This window comes from Lepidothrix coronata, unplaced genomic scaffold (assembly GCF_001604755.1).
Source record: "Lepidothrix coronata isolate B3197 unplaced genomic scaffold, Lepidothrix_coronata-1.0 Scaffold86, whole genome shotgun sequence".
Lineage (NCBI taxonomy): Eukaryota > Metazoa > Chordata > Aves > Passeriformes > Pipridae > Lepidothrix > Lepidothrix coronata.
In genome coordinates, this window is record NW_016690266.1 from 663444 (window position 1) to 687002 (window position 23559).

At 42.7% G+C, this 23559-nt stretch overlaps 1 protein-coding gene across 14 annotated transcripts in view; it reads left to right on the forward strand.

The window, feature by feature from the left end:
* Nucleotides 1–23559, forward strand: part of KALRN (kalirin, RhoGEF kinase) — a 515157-nt gene that overhangs the window by 401555 nt on the left and 90043 nt on the right. For 13 of the 14 annotated variants that reach the window (XR_001875782.1, XR_001875783.1, XM_017820865.1 and 10 more), the window contains exons 34-35: nucleotides 13202–13231; nucleotides 14804–15050. Coding sequence is in view for 12 of the 14 variants with exons in the window: in XM_017820865.1 (XP_017676354.1) it covers nucleotides 13202–13231; nucleotides 14804–15050 (277 nt within the window). In the remaining 2 variants the exon portion in view is untranslated. The remainder of the gene's footprint in view (nucleotides 1–13201; nucleotides 13232–14803; nucleotides 15051–23559) is intronic. The other variant, XM_017820856.1, reaches the window with a different exon arrangement.

Here is a 23559-nt window from a genome sequence, read left to right on the forward strand (position 1 = left end):
TGGGGTTATTTCATGTCAATTGCTGCAAATTAGACACATATAAAATTTATAATGTGTGGGAGCCTGTGCACAGAAATTTAGCTTCCTCAGTATTTACAGAACATAAAACAGTCCTCCTTGTTTAAGGCTAGGATGAACATTTCTGTCACACTAGGAAAGGCAACCTTATTTCATTCTGCAGCTGCTATTTAAATTCTACAAGATCCTTTTAATCCTAGGCAAAGTTCAGAACAAGATATTTCAAACATCTGCTAACTATTATGGGCCATGCCTGTTAGTAGAGCTAATAAATTACAGTCAAGAACAGAATCAAATGTCTTAATAGCGTTTTTGTTCATTGCTTCAAAGTTTGTCCTCTTTTTGTGTTATCTGTTCTCTTTTTGAGCATGGTAGCCTGCAAAGGAGGTTGTGCTGTGAGTGAGGTGGGTGGGATCACTGTGGAATGAGGGTGACACCCTCTAGTTTAAGTTAGGGGAAAAACAACAAACAACTTGGGTTCTCTATTCCAGAACAGAGGGAAAACTAAATAAATCACAAAAACGCACCCTCTGTGCTATGTGCCAAAAACAAGATGGGTGGGTCTAGCAGAATATGGGAGAGAGGGCATTTTAGTTTCCTCCAAAGGGGAGATAACAGATCAGCTTTCTCATTTGTCATGGAAACCTTTTGTCAACCCAGTAACAATGACGTCAAGGTGGCAGTGGCACAGAGGCAGGATTGGTTAATGTAGCACACACCTGTTGAACTGCCAGAGGGGAAGGTATGTTGGCTTTTACATTTTCCATCCCTGATTCTAAACAGCTTTGGTGAATGAAAGTTTAGGAAGTGTTACTAAAGTCCCAGGGCAGTTTTCCTGAGCTGTGGCAGGTTCATACTCTGAGCAGGTGGTGCTGGAGCTTTCACTTATGGAGAAATCCAGCTAAGAGGCATTTACTCAAGCAATGCAATTGTACAAATCATCCTCTTTTTGGTATCCATTTGGAGGGTGGGGAGAGCAGACTTGTACCTCAAAACAACAGCACCAAATTCCTTAGGAGTGTTTGCTTTGCTTGAAAATAAAGGCTTTGCTAGTGGTTGCCAAAGGAGTTTTTTTAGAAACACTTCTGTAAAAAGAGAAAACCAAACCTATATTTACTATACCAGATCTATAGCTGTAGATGTATAGCAGAGGACTGTAGCCCATTTTTGAAATGACAGTTTTCCTGCCTATTTTTCAGGCAGGTGCTATGCCTTTGTGTTTAGTGTTGTTGAATGGCTACTTTTTGTGAAGTGACATTAGATCACTTTTTCACTTCATTCAGTGTTGCTTTTGTGGCTACCTTCCCATTTTCAGTAATTAAAAAATGTTTTAACAATTCCTTTTAAAATAAGCTTACTTCTTTTCACAAGAAAAGTGTGTAAGCAGGGAAAGCAGTTCATTTTTTCTGGCATGTTCACGTTTACCAAAAATCATAGAGGATGTGTTTGCAGAAGACGTCGAATCAGTTAAAGTATTGCACTGTGTCAATAGTTGATGCAGGTTCAGTTACCATGGCTAAAACATGAATTTACATTGGTTGCATTTATTTCCTATGGTAACACAGATAATTCTCATAAATTAAAGTATACCCTTGTTATTGCTAAACAATATACATAAAACAGAATAATTCCTATCATATAGTTTGTAAGAAGAAAAGTAGAGCCTACTTAATGGATGATAATTCAAATTATATTGGGTTGCAGTGTGGAATTAAGGCTGAGAAAAAAAAATGACATAAAATGACGGACAGTGGTCAGAAAAGGAAAATGGAGTCAGCCAAAGTAAATAATATTTACCGTACAAATAGAATTCACCTGTATGTAGGGATGCCAGTGAGCAGTAGAAATTTTTGCAAGAGAACCATCTGGGATTGTAATTGTCCAAATAGCCAATGCTGATAACCCATGGCATCCTAATAGAGACAGATGATGTCAAATGCCTGCCAAGTTTCAAGGAGGTAGAAAAAAATAACTGGGTGATAAACATTGTTTTCTGTAGAAGATGAAATTGTTTTTCACATGAAAGAAATAAGGTTTAGCTACATTAGTACTATTGCCATTGTGGTCTGTGTAAATACTCTGGAAATATCTATGAAGAACTATAATTTGCCTTGGCTTCAGTTTGGAAAATGTTGCACATTCATCTACATTTTTTTTTACGCTTATTACTCGTGATTTCAGCCTGACAAAGATATTTCGTGTGATCTAAAGTCTCTGTAGTATTGTTCAATTTTATTGGGGACTTCAGCTGGAAGGCTAGAAAAAGGCATTATAGACATTCTTGAAATAAGACTCTTCATAAGTCTTTACTATCACTGACAGGGAAACTGAGACATGGCAGAATCTATTGTCTAGTTTTGGAGGTGCTCTTCTGGCTTTCATCATTAATATCCATGCGATATGACTGTGGTCTCCATAATGAAGTTGCCATGTGCTTGGCATAACACAAAGAAAATAAGTGGAGACATGGAGTCTGGGGAATGGAACCAAGTTTTTTATTTCTCAATGACCCACATCCCTCTCCCCAGACATAATAGAGCATCCCACCCTGTAAGATGCTGCAGAATCATGTGATCAAATGGTTTCACCACATACTTAAATCCCTCTTCCTTTTTTGGGACTGCTGCTAGTTTTGCCTGATTGCGAGTACTCACATCAGTCCTGACTCACAAAGTAGCACCCTTTGCAATTTAAGTCCTATTGATTTTTACTAAGCTTGTGCATAAATGTGGCTGCTCTTCTGTGCCGCTTTGTGCCTCTTGCATCAAACTCTGCAAATTCAGAAGGGAGCATAAGAGAGACATTTGTCAGTGTACAGAAATGTCTATTTACCCCTTTACATTTCTTTCTGGCTTTCTGTGCCAAACTTTCTCTTAAAATTCTGTAATGTGGAGATTTAGGAGGGGGGGAGAAGGAAGGAGCTTGCTGCTGCAGCTGGACAGTGGTACAGCAGTGACCAAAAACCTCTGTCTGTCTGCCAGGAGCAAACCTGCCTCTGAATACTGTTTCCCCTGAGTTTCTCTCTTTTCTGCAGGGACTTTTCAGACTTACTTTTCAGACTCTCTTTGCTTTTTTCCCATGTCTCAATGGTGCATATTACAGACAAAAATACCTTTGATATAGGAGAAGCAAATTCATTTATCTGCACTTTTGATCCAAGCAGACATTAGTTATGGTACAATACGGAGCAGTGTGATAGAGAGTCCCTTTTTTTGCTGAAAGGACAGAAAGGGGACCCAGAAAGAAGAGAAGGAAACCGTGCAGGCTGTGATAAGTTAGGTACATGCTCTTAATAGGGTTACTACTTGCTAAGGCCTTACATGTGAACCCTGAGAAGGAAAAATGATTTGTATTGTGTTTTTAATATTTTCTTGCAGAAATTTATCATTGAAAGAGCTACCGCCTTATAACCATAGTGTTAGGCATGGTGATGCAACAGTAAATTCCTATTTCATGCAGTAAAGGCTAATTCATTTTCTTTTACTTCAAGCATGTTTTCCGTCCTCTTAGGACTCATTCTGGCAACCAGAGCATTTCAGCAGATTCTTCTTTAGATTGGGTGGGGATTAATGAGATTTGAACATACAGCTCTGCTACTGTATTACCTTGGATAGAGGAAATTGCTTACTTATTATTTATCTTTCTTGTTTTATGAAAGGAAACAGATGCTTATGCCAAAAATCTTACAGCATAGATGAGGTGATAGTGAATTCATAAAACAGAATTTGTTGGGGGACAAATAATTCTGTGACTGAAAAAGGAAATATTCAGCCAAGAAAGTGTCCTGTTGGATGTTCAGGTTAAGTAGGTGGGATAATACAAGGTTAATAGCTACAAGCACAAGTATGGCAGGCAGGCTGTGGATGTAAGAGTAATATGAAGTGAAGCAAGTGCAGCAAAGATTAATAATTTTTTCCTTCATTTTAGGATTCTTCAGTATGCAGTTTCAGAACCTGATCTCAAATTCAAGTTTTGTATGGGAATTACTTGGTTTTGTTACAAGTGCTGATCAGCACTGAAGGCTGTGTATCAACCAGGCCAGTCACTGCTGCTGGTATTCACCATCTTCTTTTACTTACCCCCAGGCTCCGATGTTGCCATCTGTCCTCCATCTCTGCAGCCCCAGTTCTACCACAGCCCTATTCTTTTCCAGTGCTTCTATCCCTCCATGCATGGGCTCCTGTTGTCCCTCTTGCCTGCCCCTAGGATGCCACAAAATCCCTTGCTATTCCAGCTGAAACAAAGCAACTCAGATCCACTGCCAAACTCTATGGATTCACTGTAATAGAATTTTTTACTCAGTTTATTTTTATTTCCCAGTTACTAGCAAAAAATCAAATGTGGTTCCCTTGAGCACACATCTTTAGATCTGCTAATTAAGGATAAGATGGAGATTTAGCCAAGGGTTTTCAAAAGAAACCCAGAGGAAGTTAGTGTTCGGTTTACACTGAACTTCACTGACTTCAGGCTCTGTTCCTCCTCTGTGACTCTGAAATCCCCAGCAGTAACTCTAATTGAGCTGCCCTGAACATGTCCTCCACACAGGGCATGTATAGACACGCTGGATATGGTAATGTCAAACACTAAGTGTACTTGGATTTCAGGCTGAAAATGTTACACTCCTCTACCAGAACCTTTTGTTTATCCTGGACACCTGTATTACATGTTGTCAAATACCCTGAGGATGTTTTAAGCTCAGGTCATGTCACCTTCCTCTGCATCTGTGGAGTGCGAAAGAGAAATATGGTTTTAGGGAACAAAAGAACACGTGTATGAGTGTTGTGGATAAACACAGACATCTGTCTGTGAAAATTGAGGCCTCCATATTGATTGAACTGAGTCTAGCAAGAACAGAAATGAACGTATTCGTCCGGGAACAATTCACATGTAACAGTGATTGCACAGGCCATAGTATTTTATTGGAAGTGTCTTCAGGGAAAGAAATTAAGCAGGAGCTGGGAATGTGCTTATCAATAGACCTTATTATTCTGCTCATCCTTTGATAAATGAACATAGCAAGTTCTTTCAGGCTTCTCTCAATCTTCTACTTGTTTGTGCTGGACTTCATTGATCCATATTTAGCCCTCCTGATAATGTGACATGACAGCAAATGTAAATGGCAAAGTCAATGAGCATTTCCTTTTAGTTGAAACAAAGCAAGTCAGATCAACTATCAAACTCCTTGGATTTATATTCTTGTTCGAAATAGAATTTATTACCTTGTTAGAAACTAAAACAAAACACACCAAAAAAAAAGTGTGCAACCATTTTTTATTATTGTAGTTAAAGAAGAAAATTTTATGGGAGGAGTGTCCTTTGGGCATGCTTCAGTCAACTCTATCAAACAGAGTGGCCAAGAATGATAAAATTCAAAACCTGCAGCTGCTGGTTCCTTTGGGAGTCACATTACAGTAGTACAAGCAACAGTCTTTCATTTCAGAAGGGAAGCATATGATGGAGCCAAAGGCCTTTCAACACTATTTTAGGTAAGCTGATCTGCATAAAGGCCATTGTAATCTCTTGTGCTGCTCAGGTTTTAGGCGATATTTTCTTTCATAATGCTGTTTCTGTGTCCACTGAAAACATCTGCTTAGACGTGCCAGGCTCGATTGTGCACCCTGTTACATCACTTGGCAAATGAGGTCACCTCAAGTAAATAGCAGTATTATGGAGAAGGGAATGAAAGCTTCAGGATTTAACTGTGGGACTCAAACTGCAACTGTTGTGATGGCTGAAGATATGCAGCAATGCTGGAAAGGCTCAGTGGGTGCAGTGCACAAGGCAAGCAATAGGGAAGACTCAAACTCAAGTAATCATCTCTCCCAAGTTCCTTTTTTCTCAGTGCCAAACACTCTCTGAGGGCAAACTCCTGTGTTCAAAGTTGGCTTTGCTTCAAGCAGAGTTCGCCCATGCAGCAGCAGTGGCCTGGTTTTATGTGGTGATTAATGGGAACACTGAGGTGAAGCATATCATTAGGATGATACTTTAATATAACAACCAGTAAACTACAGGTATTGGAGAAAACAGCTGGGGAGAAAGGGAGAAGGATCTGTGGGGTTGCCTGGCTGCCTCCAGCTGCTATCAGACTCACTGCAACCACCTCACCCAAACAGCACCCTTAGTTTACATTGCACCCCCAGCCTCTTAAAGTGTGATTTAAATTTACCAGGAGCATTATTACTCTCAACTGATGAAAATTCATGGGCTGCATTGGGTGCAATAGAAATAGGCCCCAGATGGCCAGGCTGCACTGAGCCCAGCCACATGCCCAGTGCAGTGCTGGGGCAGGGAAGTGCCCTCAGCCATCACATGTTCTTCCAGCCTGAAGCCTCCCTGGCAACTCTGCAGTGCAACACTTGCAAGGGGAGAAGGAGCAGGAAAATGTGCCAGCCAGGAGCAGGTCTTCCTTTGGCAGCTTGGAGAGGAACTCACTGTCATCATTCTTCCCAATGCATTTTCTGTATCTCAAATCTGGATTTACCTTTACGTTCTGTTAGACCAACCTACCACCGAAAATCATTCAAAGCAACTTCTCCAAATCCACCTTTGAATTAATTTTGGACCTCAGGCCCTGATTTATAGTAATGGGACCTAGGGACCAACAATAAAAAAGAAAAATAGCAGCTATTAAATCTCTAAAAAGGAAATGACTTGAAAACAGAGAGGGATGCCAAACTAGCCTCTCCAGCAATGGCAGAGGGGAGTCAGACTTACAGGACCATATGGCCTAGACATAGTTTAAATAATCTCCTCCAATTAAAAACAAAGCCAGTTTTATGTAAAACATCTGTTCTGCAAATTCATCAATTTGAGCAGAAAAAACATCAGGGGATATTTTAAATACTTCATTGTGGTTTTGGTTTCTTTGTTCAGATCCTCACCCATTTTGAGAAGCTAATATCCCTGAAGGAGGAGTGCTGGGGTTTCCTATGATGCTACCAAGCATCAGTGCAGGCTTTTGCATTTCTGTGTGCTGTGCTCCCTATCCACGGTGCCTTCAGCTATCCAGAATTTATTAAGGAGTTGTGTGTTTCAGAGCACCTGAGGCAGGCCAGTGAAGATCAGCAGAGGGTCTGCTGGAAGCTGGGCATGGCTGTCCACTGGAGAGGATATTTATCTAATGTAATCAGTCTAATTTGTATCTAAAACACAGTGGCACTTGGCTACTAAATCCTGATTCCTCCATGCTAGCAGAGGTAAAGAAGAGAATATAAGAGTATCACTTTTCTGCCTTCAAGCACTCACTTCTTACATCAGGACCAGGAAAGCATAGCTTTGAAGCAATCTATAACTTCTAGTCTTGAAAGTGTCTGCTTTTTGCTTGAAAGGGAAGGGAAGATCAGTTGCAGGTATTGTTTGAAATTTTATCACTTTTCATAATTTCATTAAAAGTGTAACTGTGCAGACAGCAATGTACCTGTCTAAAATAATTACCCAGATTATAAGGGAAATATAATCTGGGGATATGTGTATTGAGCAAAATTGATTCAGTGTGCAAACTGAGATTCACTTTGTTCTAAAGCATCCCTATGTGATCTTACTGTGCTTTTCCTCTGTCATTTGTTTCCTTTCCAAGAGGGCATCATTCTGATGTTTCTCCTCTGGTTACTGTGAGCCATTGTTCCCAGTTCTTCAGGTAACTATATTAATTTTGCTGTAATTTAAAAGCTGAGGTGGCTAATCAGGGACCTGTAAGTCCTAATTATTCTCTGACGTTGATATCAGGGAAAACGTAGATTCTCTGATGATAAACAATTAGTGGGGGGTCATACTTGGCTGGGAGCCCTGAGGAGCAAACAAGTCTTCTGTAAGATTTTTTCATTCCTCCCTTCTCAAAACTCTGGTCAAGGCAGAATGCCCCAGTTAGATAAAGACAGGTGTGTATTGCCCACCCTTTGCAAGGGCTCATGTTCTTGTCCCTTGTTTTTCTAAAGCTTGTGTTGGACTCAAATTCTCCTTTTCCACCAGCATCAGGTATGTCATGCAGGCAGCTGGGTTTCTATTTTAAACTCATCAGCTGTGAAGAAAGACATTTTACTGTGCACATTTTGCATCTGCTGTTTATACCTGAAGGTGTTTCATGAACTTCCTGGCCAGAATACATGATCAGATTTTGTGTACTTGCTAGGAGTGTCTTGGGAATTGGTGTCTGATGAATCATCTGTGACTGGAACGTTTGATCCCCCAGATCAAGATTGCTCAGACTGTGGCGCACGTAGAAAAGAAAGCAACTAGTTGGTGCTTCCTGATCTCAATCTATTCTTGCATTTTTATTAACCCTGGGTGAGTTTAGAACATCTTGTGGTTGCAAAAGACAGCAGGTAGGGTTTACCTTGGAGGGTTTCAGCCATCTGCCTTGCTCACCTTTCTTACCCTCTGGCAGCACTGGCAGGGTTTTGGAGCCAGTCGTGCTGGCAGTGTGTCTGAGGAGCACAGGCAATATCTGCTCCATTTTGTGCCTCTCCAGGGAAGAAAAAGGACTGGAATTTGGGTACCAGCTCTTTGAGCCAAATACCATGAGGAAAATGTCAATCTTATAGGATCAAACACAGACATGCTCTGGTTCAATTTGTTGAGTGAAACGAAGTGAATCTGGTTGTCTTTATCTTCAAAAGAATTTTTTATAGTTAGAAGTGCTGTTTCATTTGGATCGACTTTAGTCTTACTTTCTGGAAAAAAGGTTCCCGAAATAATTCAGACAGCTCCATTCAAGCTGTTCTGCAGATGTCAGCATATGCCATAGTCCAAAATCCAACATAGTCTATGATTTTGTAGTGGAGACTCCAGCAAGAGATGCTGGACAGGAAAGGTATGTGCTATTTGAGACTATAACACCAAATTTCCTTTCTGTTAGCATATATATATGTCCCATGTGCCATCTCTGTCTCTTCTTCCTGCTGTGGAATAACTTGCTGTGTTTATATTTATAATGCTGCACATCCAGATGCCTCTCTTATCTCCTTGCTGAGAAGAGCAAAGATGGTACATTTGAACTACAGGATGTCACCATTATCCTAGCCATGTGTTTGACTAATTGGCTAAATATAAACAGACCTTCCTGTGAAGCTCAAGCAGTGCTCCTCTCTGTTCAGTCAGGCAAAACAGAAAGAGTGGGAAGCACCAAATCCATCTTAATGGAAAATGGGTAGAGGGGCCTGAGGACTAAGACAGACTCGGAGATGAGCCAGGTATTCCCCAGTGAATTTCCAATTCCGAACTCAGTCCAGAGCCATTCTACTGACCACAGTAGGTTATTCCTGGTTCAGCTCATAGCTCCTGAAATACAGTCTGTCCCCACAGAAACACCTCCATACAAATGCAATAAAGCAGTCACCAGAATCGCTGGAACTCACAGTTCAGCATCCTTTAGAGCTCCAGAAGCTTTAGAGGCAGGAACATAGGTGACTCAGAGTTCACCCTCCAAACAGAGCCTGTTACAGAGTAAGAAAACTAAAGGAATTCTCTAGCACTGAAATTCCTCAAAGACTTTTTCTGAATTTGATCTCTCACTCTCTAACCTCCCAGTAAAAAGAAAATCTCTATGATATTACAGAAATTTTCACAAGGAGCTCTGCGGGGGATAAGATTTCTCATGCCTGTCCTCCAGCTAGAGTGACAGCTCATGGATTTATTTCAGCACAGACAGAAACAACATCTAAGTGGTTTTATTCACTTTTTTTAAAGCTCTTGATAAAAATGCAAATCCCATTCTTGCTCCTACTGCCTCTCTCACCCTCTTGAAATAGGCTGTTTATGATGGCTAAATGCTTCTATCCAAAACTGGCTTTCATCCAAAACCAGATGGGCAGAAAGCCTAAAAGCAACAGAAAACTAGCAATTTATATTAGGCCACAGTGCTGCACCACACAGGATGCTTTGTTTAAACTAGCAGAGCTCTGTGTGCTATTCAATAGATGTAAATAACCAGCTAGTGTGGATTTCTGCAACAATGTTGGCATATTTCAAAATACTTAAACAGACTTCAGACACGCACCTCCCAAATACCTGCTCACCCTATTACAGAGCTAATTGTTCCCACTTTACTTTCAACTGGAGTGGATTTAGTACTACTTAAAATCTATTTTAGAGAGAAGGAAGGACAGGCTGTGACCTGATAGGTATTTTCTGTCTGCAGCATGATGAAAAATATGCCTCTGGTGTTCAGCCTTACTTCCTCTGGCTGCTGCTTTTGTGGCTGAAAACTAAACAGGTGCAGCAGTGGCCATGGACACACACTGTGATTCAGGAAATACCATCTCATGGTAATCCTGCACTAACCAGTACCTGCTGATCCCTGGAGCTGAGCTGGCTCCTTCACTTGGAGCACCCTCGATGCCTCTGCAGCAGGGTATGACTGGTTCCTGGGATCATTTTGGTTGCTTCCACTTCACCCTCCTGCAGCTGATGGGCACTCAGTTGGGTGTTCCCAGAAGCAAAAAGGTTCATGTGAGTGACAGAGCTCGTTCACCAGGGTCGGTGTCTGACGTAAACTGCTCACATCGATGCTCTGAGGTGTGTGAGCAGTGTCCTGCAGCAGAGGGGAGTTGTCAATGGTGTGGTTGGGACCCTGCTTGCACTGGTGACATAGGGCACAGCTCCATTCTAGCTCAGGTTTGACCTGTGGTAGAACATCCTCATGAAACACTTACATGCCGAATGCACAGTGATGCTTTCTAACCCAGGAACATGTGAAGGCAGAGGACGGGAGATGGTTTGCTGATGGCAGGCACTGTGGAGGCAGGCTGGGGCTGCTGCTGGCTTCTTTCAGGGCATACGGCTCCAGACTGCCTGGGGCCCTCTTGCTTCCTCATTACATTTTGCTACTTGCTTCTTCCATTTCCTTTTCTTCCTGATTTTAAGGCTGTTGCTTGCTGGGCAATTCATTAGATCTGTCCCTGTGTCGGATCTTTCAGTTATGCCTTGTGCTCTGCAAAGGCATGTTGCATTGTTATTTTTATTTTTATGTGTCTCACCAATCTTGTTGTGCCATATACAGATTAGGGTGCTGTCTGGGTTTTAAATATATCCAGTCAGTGGCTTTAATGGTGGTTTTAATCACAGGAATAATAAAAGTGAACGTTACATGTTAAAATATGAAGCCATTTACCTGTGAAGTTCAACCTTAAGGGCATTCTCTATTTTCTTTCTCTTTCCAAAACAAATGCAATATGTGTGAGAAACCAGCAGCCTATCTGTATTCCTGTTTGTGTGCTCCAACATAGAGAGAAGCATGAAGCACTTCTCTGAGACTGGAAAATTACTCCCTAAAAACAAATTAAGTAACTAATGGCTTGAGTGATCACTTCATAGGTGAAAGGATTTCTGTCATCGGGAATCAGATGTATTTGCATTATTCCTCAGTGGCTTACAAATTGAGTATGTATTAGTATATTGTAAGTTTTCTAGAGAGATTACTTTGCTGTGGGCTAATTGGTAAGTAAATGTGCTTTGTGGTGTGGTGGTCTGTAAGACACAGAACAGGCCTGAGAAACACTTGGAAGGCCTTGGGCAAAAGGAGGGAGCTCCTTTTCTGTTCTTTGCAGGTGATACCTAAAAATGATCTATGGGCCCCTACGTGAGCTAACTGCTTGTACCTACTACCTGCACCTACCTGTAAAACAGAAACTGCTTAATTCCACCTGCCAAAGATGGGCTCTTTCCCAGAAAATGTGTTATTTTAGCACTGGCTCCAAGTGGTGAGTTGGAGCATACAGAAACCCCTGATCCACAGTTTCATTCAGAGGATGCTGGAGGAGCAGATAATATAAATTCATACTACTTCCAGGAAGCTGAGGGAGGTTGGCTCCCTCCCTCACACATCAAAGGTATGCTTCTAAAGCCAGGGGGGTGAATGTCTCCCCTGCTGAGGAAGAGCTTGATCACATCAGGTGCCGAGCAGCTCCTACAGGGAATGATTACTTCCAGTTCTCATTATTTTAAATTGCTATTTTTAATGAGTCAGAGCAAACAGGCACACAGGGCTGGATGGTACCTGAAGGTCATGGGGCACACCTGCATCCTCTGGGATAGTGTTTACAGGTGTTGCCCAAATTGAAGCATCTGTTTGTGTCACAGATGTTTAGTTATTTCAGAAGGCCTGTTAGGTTGGCTGCCACTCAGGCCCCAGTGAGGAGGGCAGAATCACAGGCATGGAGCAGGCAGCTGCTTAGGGCAGCACTTCCCAGGCGGATGCTCCCTAGGAAATGTTTTGTTAGCCCCAAACTGCCCCAAGTGCTGTTTTGACCAGGCCTTTTCCCCTGGATTATTTCAGGGCTGTTTCACATTTCCTGCCTAAGCAATAAGAATTACTTATGTTTCAAAATTCAATTTGAACCATCTGAAGAAAATTTTTTAATATTCTGTAACATCCTCTGCCTTTATTATTGAAAGCAGTGAGTCTTGGGATCCTGTCTGAACCAGCTCCTTCATGCCCTGACACTGCACCTCATCCTTAGATAAGCACATTGAAGACAAGGGAGAGTTAATTCCTTATAGCAACATTCACTTGCTGTGTGATGGCAAACACGGACACCTAGTGGTACTCGAGGACAGGGCATGGAAATGCTCTAAATAGCTCTATGGGTGATAAGTTGATATAGCAGAGTATTTGTTCATGTTTTCCCCTAAAAGAAGGAGAGACTTGATTATTTTCAGAGAAGATATGATAGATGGCATAATTTGGGGGACAGAAAATTTACCTAAGCAAGGAATAGTGAAAGAGTTAAGGGGGAATTCATCACATTTGGTGAGATTTGTCTGTGTATTTAGCAAGAAGTAATCAGGTTTTTTTCTTGTGTCTTAAATATCCCACGCCATACAAAATCAGATATCATATTGGATCAAGAAGATTTTGTACTTCCCAAATTAGTCCATAGCAAAGAAACCTCAGCAAATGTCATAGCAATATCTTATTCTTACCATACCTGTGAATGTCTGTACTCCAGTTATGTGGAGATTATGTCAGTGTGACAAGAGGTTGGTTTGCTGATAAACTGCCCAAATAGGTGCTAAAATGATCTCGTGTGTGCTTTCATCAACCCACTGAGCTCTTTCTGTCGGGATTAATGCCAGCAGTTTGTCTGAATGGCCTCAAACAGCTGCCGTGGTTTGTTTTGTTTGTTTTTTCTATTTATTTACAAATAATCTTTCAGAGAAATATTTCCTTCTTCTTCCCCAAATCTAGCATTTCGTCTACGGCAGAGACACAGGACAGGTGAGAACCAGTCCTTGTCCACTGACCCCTTTCTGTAACTGTGAATATCACCCCTATGAGTGGGATTTCTCTCACATCTGCATTGGACACACAAACCCCTATCCCACTGAGTGGGGAGACAGGCTGTTCCCATGGGAGTGTGTATTCGGGGCTGCTTGGGCTAAGATAAGGGATTTTGAGATTGTACCAGCTGAAGAGTAAAGTCTGTAGAGATGAATGTGATCTCCTCAAGGGTTCCCCCATTCAAGCTGATAAGCAGACCCCAGTTTTCACTGATTTTGCATCTTACAAGATTTATTCTAATTCAGTTGGATTGACAAGTTGTTCCTTTAAAAATATTGCATGTTATCCTTTGTTTTAGCTTCATATCCTAAGAAAATTAGGTTTATGGTATTATTCTGTTTTAAATCAGCTTGTTTACTATTCTCATCTTAATAACTTTTGGATCAGTGAACTAATTTCCATCAAAATTTCTACCAAATGTGACACTGGAATAAGGACCTCAAAGATCTATGGATACTTCAGGGCAGTAGGCAGCATGTAGGACAAAGAAGGAGGGCCCCTAACGATGGGCAAACAGCAAGAAATTCACATTGCAGAGGAGCATTACGAAAGATTCCTCATGCCAAAAAACTTAGATTTGTTCTCACACCTTTTTAGACACACGAGAATCCAACTCTGAGATCCAAATCTGTAAAAAACCCAAACTTTGTTAAAAACAAGCTTGTGCAACCTCTTCTTCTATTTTGCTCTGCTGTATGCACAAGTGCTTATATATCCAGTCTCTGGTTATAGAGAGACTGTGATTACACAGAGACCAGAATTGTTCATCCAGAGTCACAGGGTGTGAGGCTGAAGGAAAGCAGCAGGTTGCCAGTGCTCAGTACGGAAGTAAGATGATACATTTATTCTTAGGTACAAATCCTGGAAGTCAGCATATAATCAATCACTCTATGTTTATATATTTACACCTCTGGGTTCCATCAGAAAGCATGGGAGGAGCTTTTCTGATCTGCCCCCTCAGGATTTCCTAGTCTCCCAAGAGGTCCCTAGAGCAAGACGGGGGAGATGAGGGTATGTTTCTTGTCTTGCAAGAAAAGAGAAGCTGTTTCCTCACTGCACTGGTGGCGTGTGGGAATGTGTCTAGGTCAAGCTGTAGAGGGGCAAGCTGGAATTTGTCCTGCCCTGAGGCACAGCACTGAGGCACTATTGCCCTTCTAGAAAGTCACCCCAGAAACTAAAGCAACACAAAAAACCCCAGGGTTTCTGATGGACACTCACAGCTAGAAAATTCGTAGCTTGAAAATTCCCCCACAGCTAGCATTCAAAAGGTTAGTGGGTGGGTAGCTTTGGTGTCTCACTTCAGTCCAGGAAAATCAATAAGAAGTAAAGGAAACCAGGGCCACAACATGTTGAACTTTGACAAAAGAAATTATTAACTTGGCTTCTAAGGAATACAAATCCTGTCTTTGCCAGTGTAAATATGATGCAAAGATGATTGCTTTCATCCTACCTCCTCTAACGTCTATTCCTTTTCTTTTTTTTTTTTTTTTTTCTGTTGACCCTGGGCAGTTGTCTGGAGGGTGTGAACTAACTGTGGTGCTCCAGGACTTCACAGCAGGCCACAGCAGCGAGCTGAGCATTCAGGTGGGGCAGACAGTGGAGCTGCTGGAGAGGCCGAGTGAAAGGCCAGGCTGGTGTTTGGTCCGGACCACAGAGCGGAGCCCACCTCAGGAGGGTCTGGTCCCCAGCAGCGCTCTCTGCATTTCCCATTCCCGCAGCAGTGTGGAGATGGATTGCTTCTTCCCTTCAGGAAAAGGTAGGCAACAGTCTGACAGGTTTGAGACTGTTTTGGATTTTCCCTTTTGTATCATGTAAGTGCAAAGCTGTTTGGGCTGCTCCTGCAGTTGGCATGGGTAAAAGGCTGTTCAGTCATTAGTGAGTTTTGTTCCCAGGTCTCTGTGAATGGGCACAGCACAAGCCTGACTCCATGTCCATGAATCAGTGTTTGTACGTGTGCGTCTTCTGCTATGTGGTAATCATTGTTGTCTTGAGAATATGGATAAAAATAAGACGTTTAAACAACAAAGGGACTGTTTCAGTGCCTAATGGCCTACTGGGAGGGGAAGTCATGCTGTATATATACCCAGGATGCCCCAAATTGTGGATATGTTATTTTATGAGTGCCACAGTGCACACCAGTTCATGTTCTTTTAGGATAACCCTACTGCCTGTCTGTAATTGCAAAGAGGCCACCAGTGAGTACTGGTACACACTACTGCCTTTTGAACTGGAGACACTGTGTGTAATGGCACAGTAAAATGGGGAAGAATACAATTAGTGTGGAACAAAACACATCCCTGGTATTATCCTGAGAGCTTGGGCTTCACGTGCGATGAATGGTGAAACACTGTCTCTGTGATGTCTGTGGCCTCTTTAGTCGACGTTCTGTTCTGAGCAATGTGTGTCCCACGTATGGCATCCATGCAGCCAGGCTTAGGAGACGCTCCAGACTGATAGACCAGAACTGGTTCAGCTCAGTGTGGCCAGAGCAGGTCTCCTTTTGGCTGTGGCCCCACTTCTGGCCATGCACAACGCAAGGAAGGTCCAGGTAGGAAAGGCTCGTATCATCCCAACTTGAAGCCTCCAACCTGAACTGGCTTTTTAAATTTTTTTTCCCCATCTGCATTAAGAGAAATAGAATTTGAATCATTGTTGCTTGAGCAAGTTAAGCTTGGTGGTTTTGTTTGTTTAGAGAAAAAGCACTGAAGCTGAGCTGTAGTCTCTCCTCGTTCCCTGCCTGCCCTCCCACTGCGAAGGCTGGGAGTGGGACACATGCCCAGGACAGAGCAGCACTGTAGGACCAGGGTCTGCTATCAGACTTTCCCTTAAAGAGGCATCTGAGCCAAATCTGGAGGAGGAGAGCTCAGCTCCTTCTCTCAGATTCGATGCCCTCAGCTGTCAGCTCTGTTTGTGGTGTGAACTGCAAACTCCTCACGCACCTCTTAGACCCACTGCCACCTCTCTTGCCTGTCACATGCCCAGGGCCCTGCCCTGCTGCTGCTGCCACAGGAGCCTGTCCTGGTCTGCAGAAGCGCTACAGTTGCTCACATGCAAATTAAAACTGGGAATAAATGGAAAGGTAAAGCTGAGAGTCAGCCTGGCCTGTGTAAGAGCAGTCACTGCCTGGCATGACTCACAGGAGACCAGGGACATGTCTGCTGGGTGCATGGTCCAGCAGTCGGGCTTGTGGCCTCTGCTGAAGGACACTTCACTGGGTGACACCACTCCAACTTCATATTACGTCCACCAGGTTGTAGAGCTTTTGCTTAAATGAAATATATCTAAAAATTGTGAGAGCAGGCTGTGGAAAGGGAGGCAGGAAATCCTGAGGATGGAGACAGGGTGGTGCAGGGGCTGGAGGCTGGCAGGGGACATGGGAACTCTGCTTTTGGCATGATTGCATGAGCTCCAGGGCACAATTGCACCACAGGTATGGCAGGATGGGCACAGTGCTGGGCTGCAGCTGGAGGTCCAGATCTGACTTCCGGATGCCTGGAAGCCACCACGCTGTGTCAGCAGAGCACTGAACCTTTGCTAGCACGTTTTGCCTGCCTGTGGGCAGGTTCTCTCACCTGACATGCTGCCACAGCTTCCAGGTTGGAGCTCGCTCTTGGCCCAGCATCTCTAAACAGCTGCCAAGTGAGTCTGGGGACAGCTGGCTCCAGCCGTGTATTCATGGCCTTTATTTCCTTATACCTCTTTCCCCCTTGGCCTCAGTTTTCTTCCTGCACGTACCAAAGCTGTATCAGGGAGCCTCAGTATTAATGGGATCTCCAGAAGTGCAGCTAGAAATAATAAAAATAACCACCCTATCCACTATTTTGGCTAGAGTACAGCAAATAGGCTCTGTGTCTAATCAGTTTTCCCTCTATTAGGAAAACAGGAAGTTGTTTAAACTGAATGAACAGATGCTGAGAATAAAGAAAGAGGGGTAAGTTTAAAGGGGGAAATGCAGTAGCTGCTGAAAGAGCCTGCTGGCCTTATGAGATGCTGGAAAGATTAGCATGATAAAGGGCTTCTGACTATTCAGGGTTATGCCCTTCTCTGCTTCCAGGAGCTTTAGGCACACGTTGGATATAGAATTCCTTGATCCAGGCTTCCAAAATTTCTGGCCTTTCTCAACAACCCAGAACAAAGGCTGGCACATCTTACATCAACATTAATGGTGTTCCCAGTCTGCTTCAAGTATGTAAACATACACAGTGGCAGGAAAACAGGTTAACAGCTGAATTTTGCTTGCAATTACCAAGACACATAATTCTTTGCTTTTACAAGCACTGTAATTTCAAGAACAGAAAGTACCTACACTCAAAACTTAACATTTCTAATAATAGAATTTGCCATCTATTTTAGAAACATGCAGAGTTTTGCCAAGTATCAAAACATAGTTACATCTGCATAGAGGGAAATGGCAAATTACTGTTTTGTCCTATTATGAGTTATTGTGGAGTGTAAATGTAAATCGTGGCTTAGAGAAGCTACCTACTATCCTTAACGTGCAAGAGTAAGGAAAGTAATATGTCAGCCAACATCTGAACATACAGAGACTTAACAGATTCGGTGGGATCACCAGGACATTTTGTAAAGCATCAGTGCAAGTCCTCATCAAGCTTTTTTAAACAGTCTAACCAAAAGCCACTGGAAATGCAAAACCAAAGTTCACAACTGAACATGTGCTCTGGGTCTTCCTCACTCTTTTACACCTCCTTTGAAAATAGGTGGTGAATTAACATAAAATATTGCAAAAGGAAAAATGTGGTGTCAACAGAACAGAACAAACGTACAAGAGAACACTTCCTACCTTTTGTAATGAAATATCTGTACAGATCTCTCTTATTGATCAGTAAAAGTGCAGAGACTGTAAGGACTGGCCTGCCAGCCTTCTGTCTGCTCCTGACTGTGTTCCTTTGGAGGATACACGCTTGATTTTTTCAGCTCAACACACAAGTATCCTCCTGCCTGTCCTTCCTTTCCGATGATCTGACAGTGTTTGCAATTACCCTCTATAGAAAGGCAAACAGATTTCTGGAATTAACCTTTTGCAAGTGATTTACAGATGATTGAGTAAAAGGAACTCTGCAGTCTCTGTTACTGTACTCCAGAATCTGCAGGATGTTTTTTTTTCTGACTAGCATCCCTAGGAAGGAAGAAGAAAGATCTGTGATACAGAGCAATGAAGCTCTGTTTGAACTATCCCACATGACTAATTACAGGAAAGCTGTGACTTTTATTTCTTTTATTTCTCTTTTACCCTATAAGTATTAAGCTATACATTTCAAATTAAGAGAGCAATCCACTTGGATAGAAAGCAGCATTGTGACCTAGCCAATATTCATTAAGCATGTTGCCACAAGCATATTCCTGGTGTCAACCTGTTAACTTTGAGTGATTCCAAATTTGAATTTGGCCCATGAAACTATTAGATGAAATCTTGATCATAAAAGTTTTTGTCTTATGACCCCTTACACAGCATTTTTCTTCTAAGATCAAATACACAGAGTATTTCAAAGAGAAACAAAGGTTAGTTCTTGCAGTAATTTTAAGCAACCTCCATCACAAAAAGAAAACCTTAAAAAAAAGGTAAAGTTTCATGGCACTTGTTTTGGATTGATGATATGTGAAAGGAGGGTCCCATTCAGGGCCTCAGACCAGATCCTGCCCACAGGATGCTTGTGTCTGGTGCATATCTCTGGAGGAGATAAGGAATATATTTTTTTAAGATGCTATGCAAACATCTTGCTGTGCAGGCAGACGGCCACCTAACAGCAGGGCTTTGGTGGCAGTGGTGGGTCCTTGTAGCAGAGCAAACAGAAAAATAGTTGGATCTCTTTCAACTAAAGAGGGAACACAGATCTTGCAGGGCATATGTTAGCAGGGTGAGCATCTTGCCTGCACTTCCCACATGGGTCACTTTGGCCTGGTCCGTCAGCTGGGAGAGCACCAGACTTTGGGCAGAAGAAGCAGGAGTTTCGGTGCTGTGCAGGTCACAGCTTATGCATTTGGAGGGTCTCCTACCCAATCCTACAGCCAGAGAGAGCCTGTGGCTGGGAGGTGCAATGGCAGGCTGGGCTGTGGCAGAAGGAAGCAGAATAAGGATTTAACCTAGTGAGAAGGGTGGTATCAATGAAAAAGAGGTCACACTGAGACTTGAAGTTTTGTAACTTCTCCTCGTGGGAAAGACCAGATCGTTTAATGCTTTAGTGTGCAAAGCTGGTCAGGGTAATCCGGCTCGAGTTGCATTTTAAAGTCCCTTTCCTTCAGTTACTGATCTCAGAAGAAGCATCTGTGTAGGGAAAAGCATTATTGTTTCTTCCCACGTCTCTTTTTAAGAACATCTTGGATTTTAGTGCGGGAAAAGAGTCTAGGTTGCTTTTATTGTATCCCCGTTCCTGTTGAGTATTAAATTGCGATCTGCATTGGCTCACGCATTTTCTCTGTTGTGTTTTAAACAATCTCTGTTGCAAACATATTCCATGGTAATGATTCCTGATGTCCCAGGGGAACTGTGTGAGGACGATTCAAAAGTTTTAGTGTGCTGCATTAAACCTTCATTTGTCCTTGTAGAGGCCGAGAAATTATTTTTGTTTTTGAAAGTCTTAATGAAGAGCAGTCGATTAAAATGTTTGCAAGGCTCTGAACTACAGGAAATATTTCATTAGGTAACACAGTTGATATAACTGTTACATAAACAGGTCGTGGGGTTTCTATTAAACAATGTTCAGGCTCCCATTGTCAATATAAATATGCAATATTTAAATTAAAAAACAAACTCTCACCTCTGTTCTTATTACTGCTCCAACAAGGGTGTTCAGAGTCAAAATTTCATAGTACAGGCTGCTTTCAAGAGAGGTCATGTGGAGCCTTTCTGCTGGCATTTAGTGCCTCCCTGTTACAAGTTCAGGACATAACTTATGAAGAAAAATCACATCAGGAAAGTTTTTGCCGCATTTTCACTCCTTTTCAATTATGATAGAGCAGCTGGAAACAAGCTGGTCAGCCAGCATGGTGTGACATGGCAGCTCTCTGTGGGCTGGCACCAAGGCCTGCCATAGCCCAGCTCAGGACTACTGCTCTGCCTCAGTGTAGTTCTGAATGTGGCTCTATGCAGTTGTGAAAGGAATGGGAAAAGAAAGACAAAAGAACTCAAAACCACTTTGCTATTTCAGTCAGGTCACCTTTTTCCTTTTTTTCTCTGCTGTGTCTCCCTCCTCTCTCTCTTCAAACAATGTCCATCTATCTTCACTTTCATGGCCCTTCACAGTTTCTCCCCACCATATCACTGCTTTGTACCTCAGTGGGCAATGCCTGCCCCAGAGCTGAAGAGCCGATGATGCCTCACTCCCCTACCTACTGGTATATTTTGATCCCAGACCTCTGTGCTTTCTCCTTCTTCAAAGTCCCTCTGCAGAAGAACTCAGACACTCATGAAGTGTCCATGCTTGGAGTTATCCATGTTTATACCTTCTCCTGGACTCTATTATCTCCTAAACAATAAAAAAATGAACAAATATTCAGCAACAGTTGGCAATACAGGTGATGAGATCTGATTCTCATCGTGTCTAAGGGGTAGGCCAAGTTGAGGCTGAGAGGATGAGCCATACCTGTGTAGGGATATTCATGTCACTATGCCTGTAGCTCTACCAGAGATTTTACCTGTTCGGCACATCAGAAAAACAAAACTATACTGACAAATCCTTGCCTAGTCAACCCTAAGAGGCAGTGTCAGTCCAAGCACTACCTGAGTAACTAAGTAAGCTGGACACAGCCTGACCAAGCATGGGAAACATGTGGACACAGATTGTATGCAGGCTGTTGGAGCCATGCTCTCATGGCTTATGAACAGCCCTATTTCTCTGATGTGGTATTTCTGTGTCATGATTTTTTCTTGTTTTCAGTATGGCATCACCAGATATTAACACCTACATTCAGCCATGTGGACTTGTTTAGGACATACCAGGTACCACTAAAATCAATAATGCTTATTGCTTCAGCTGCTTTGTTATCTAATCAAAGCAAAAGGCCTCCAGTGCTCTACCTGAGACTTTATTTTTGTGGAGAAGTGCAATTTTGATGAATGCTTTGATAAAACAGGAAAGGCTATTTTGGGGGAAGTTGCTTTGCTTTTGTACGGTGGATTTTTATTATTTTAAACACAGGACTCTTTGTTTAAAAGAGAGAAGGCCTGCAACTTTTCTTGTTTACTTTGCCTTTGCTTCCCCTTCTGACAGGGGGTAAAATATATCCACCTAGTCCCCTGACAGCTTAATCCCAAATTTCAGTGTACAGTGTCTGTGCTGGTTTTATCACTGGGAAAACAAACAAACAAACAAAACCAAACAAACCAAAAACCCAAAACAAACTAACGAAAAACTGGAGGGAATTTAAAATGCTATGGCACACTGAGCTCACCAAGAATGCCAAAGGGTTCAGCACTTGGTCTGACAAAGAAACTGGCGAGAAACTCAGTAGTGGGACTGAGGGCAGGGGAAGATGGATCTCAGCTCCAAAGAGGCTTTCTCTTATGGCCTCTCTGGACCTGTTTCCTCTCTTGCTTTTTTTTGCTTTTGCCTTATTTCTGTCTGTCAGAAGTGTTGAGAACAATACTCAGGTAGATATGACTAAGCATTTTAAGGTGAGACAGAGAAGGAGAACTAAGTTGCCAAAACATAACCATGCATTCTCCCAACTCTTTGATGTTTCTCTAAAACTCTCACGTCCTGCTGAAGTTTTCTTGTAAAGTCATTGTTGGAAGGCATTTTCATTCTTCCCCACAGAGAAGAAAGGAACCACTTATGCAGAGTCCCCCTCTGTGTCAGGCTCAGGACTGCAGTTTCTCACACAGCCTCTGTGGAAGCCCACGCTTTCCAGGGCCAGGTTAAGCCAACCCAGTTATGTCCCTCTTGCTGTCCTGCAGAGAAGTGAGAACCTCCCTCCTTGGCTGCAGCTCACAAAGGGAAGGTCTCAGCTGATCCCTGTTGCTGGGACCTGGCTGCTTAGGTGAAGGGTGAGTGGGTGGCTGCAGCCCTCTCCTGACCCCACGAGCCGTCTGAGAGGGAACAGTCTGAGAGCACTTCAGCTGTGCGTACCTGGACAAACAAGACTGCATTGGTCCTTTTTTACCAACTTCAAAGATATGGTGGAAAAGGGGTCTTTAATTTTTATTGTTCGCTTATTGATGTCCCAGCTGTTGCGACATCAACAAAGGCCAAAGACAGCTCTACTGAGTAAATACTATACTTTTAATTAATTGAGATAGTTTCCCAGGGTAATGTGGGCTGTGAAACATCCCATGTGGCCTAGGGAAGACCAGAAACATCTTCTATATAAAGGACTCTAAGCCAGTCCCTAGCTCTTCAGTGATCCCATCACATGCCTGTTCACAAAATGGCAGAGCTCAGCCTTCCGTTGTGTTCGCAGGATCAAAGCAGAGTGAGAGGCCTTTGAAGGGACTCCACAAATGGTGCTCACAGAGTCTGAGCAGTGGTTATTGTACTGAGAAAGGACTTGGGCTCCTGCTGTGGTAATGAGGTTCGAGAGACCAGGTCAGGTATTATCTAAAGCACTCTGCACAGTTATCCAGGGAAGACACCTACTGAAAATGGTCTGAATATTCTTTTTATTAACTGCATAGGAACCTTACAGATACCTCCTGTTTCTTCTCCTTGGAGCTGTGGTGCCTCAGTGCAGCGCAGACACCAGAACAAGCAGGCAGCATAGAGAGTTCATTTTGTACCACAAGGTTTTATACGAGCTCTGACCTAAAGCCAGCAGCCATAGCATCTCCATGCCTCCACCACACCAGTGAAAAACAAGCAGCCTGGAGGAAGGGTATAAAAATAGCTCCTTGAGTGAAATTTATTTCCTCTGTATTTAGTTGTGTGTCTTGAAATACATGTAGTGTGGTGGGAAGGGGGGAGTTGTTCTGTAGCACTTGGCCCATCGAGTTAACAGGAAGGTCATCCTCAAAGATCAACGGGAGCATGTGCAGGACTTGTGTCTTGTGTTTCCTCTGAGGCCAGACTAAATTTAGCATTTTCACAGATGGACATTGAACCATAATCCATCTAGGACTGTGGGGTGAAGAGTGGAATCTGCTTTTTGCTGTGTAACTGGCCTTAGTGCACCACTGTTCATTATGACCTCATGGTTTTCTGCCTTGCTCAATATTCTGTAACTTACTGCCTGATCCTTTTCCCTGAAATGTTTAAAGTTTGAGCATGAAGGAAAAATAAACTGCTGGTTCTAGGTTCATGCCTGACATCCCT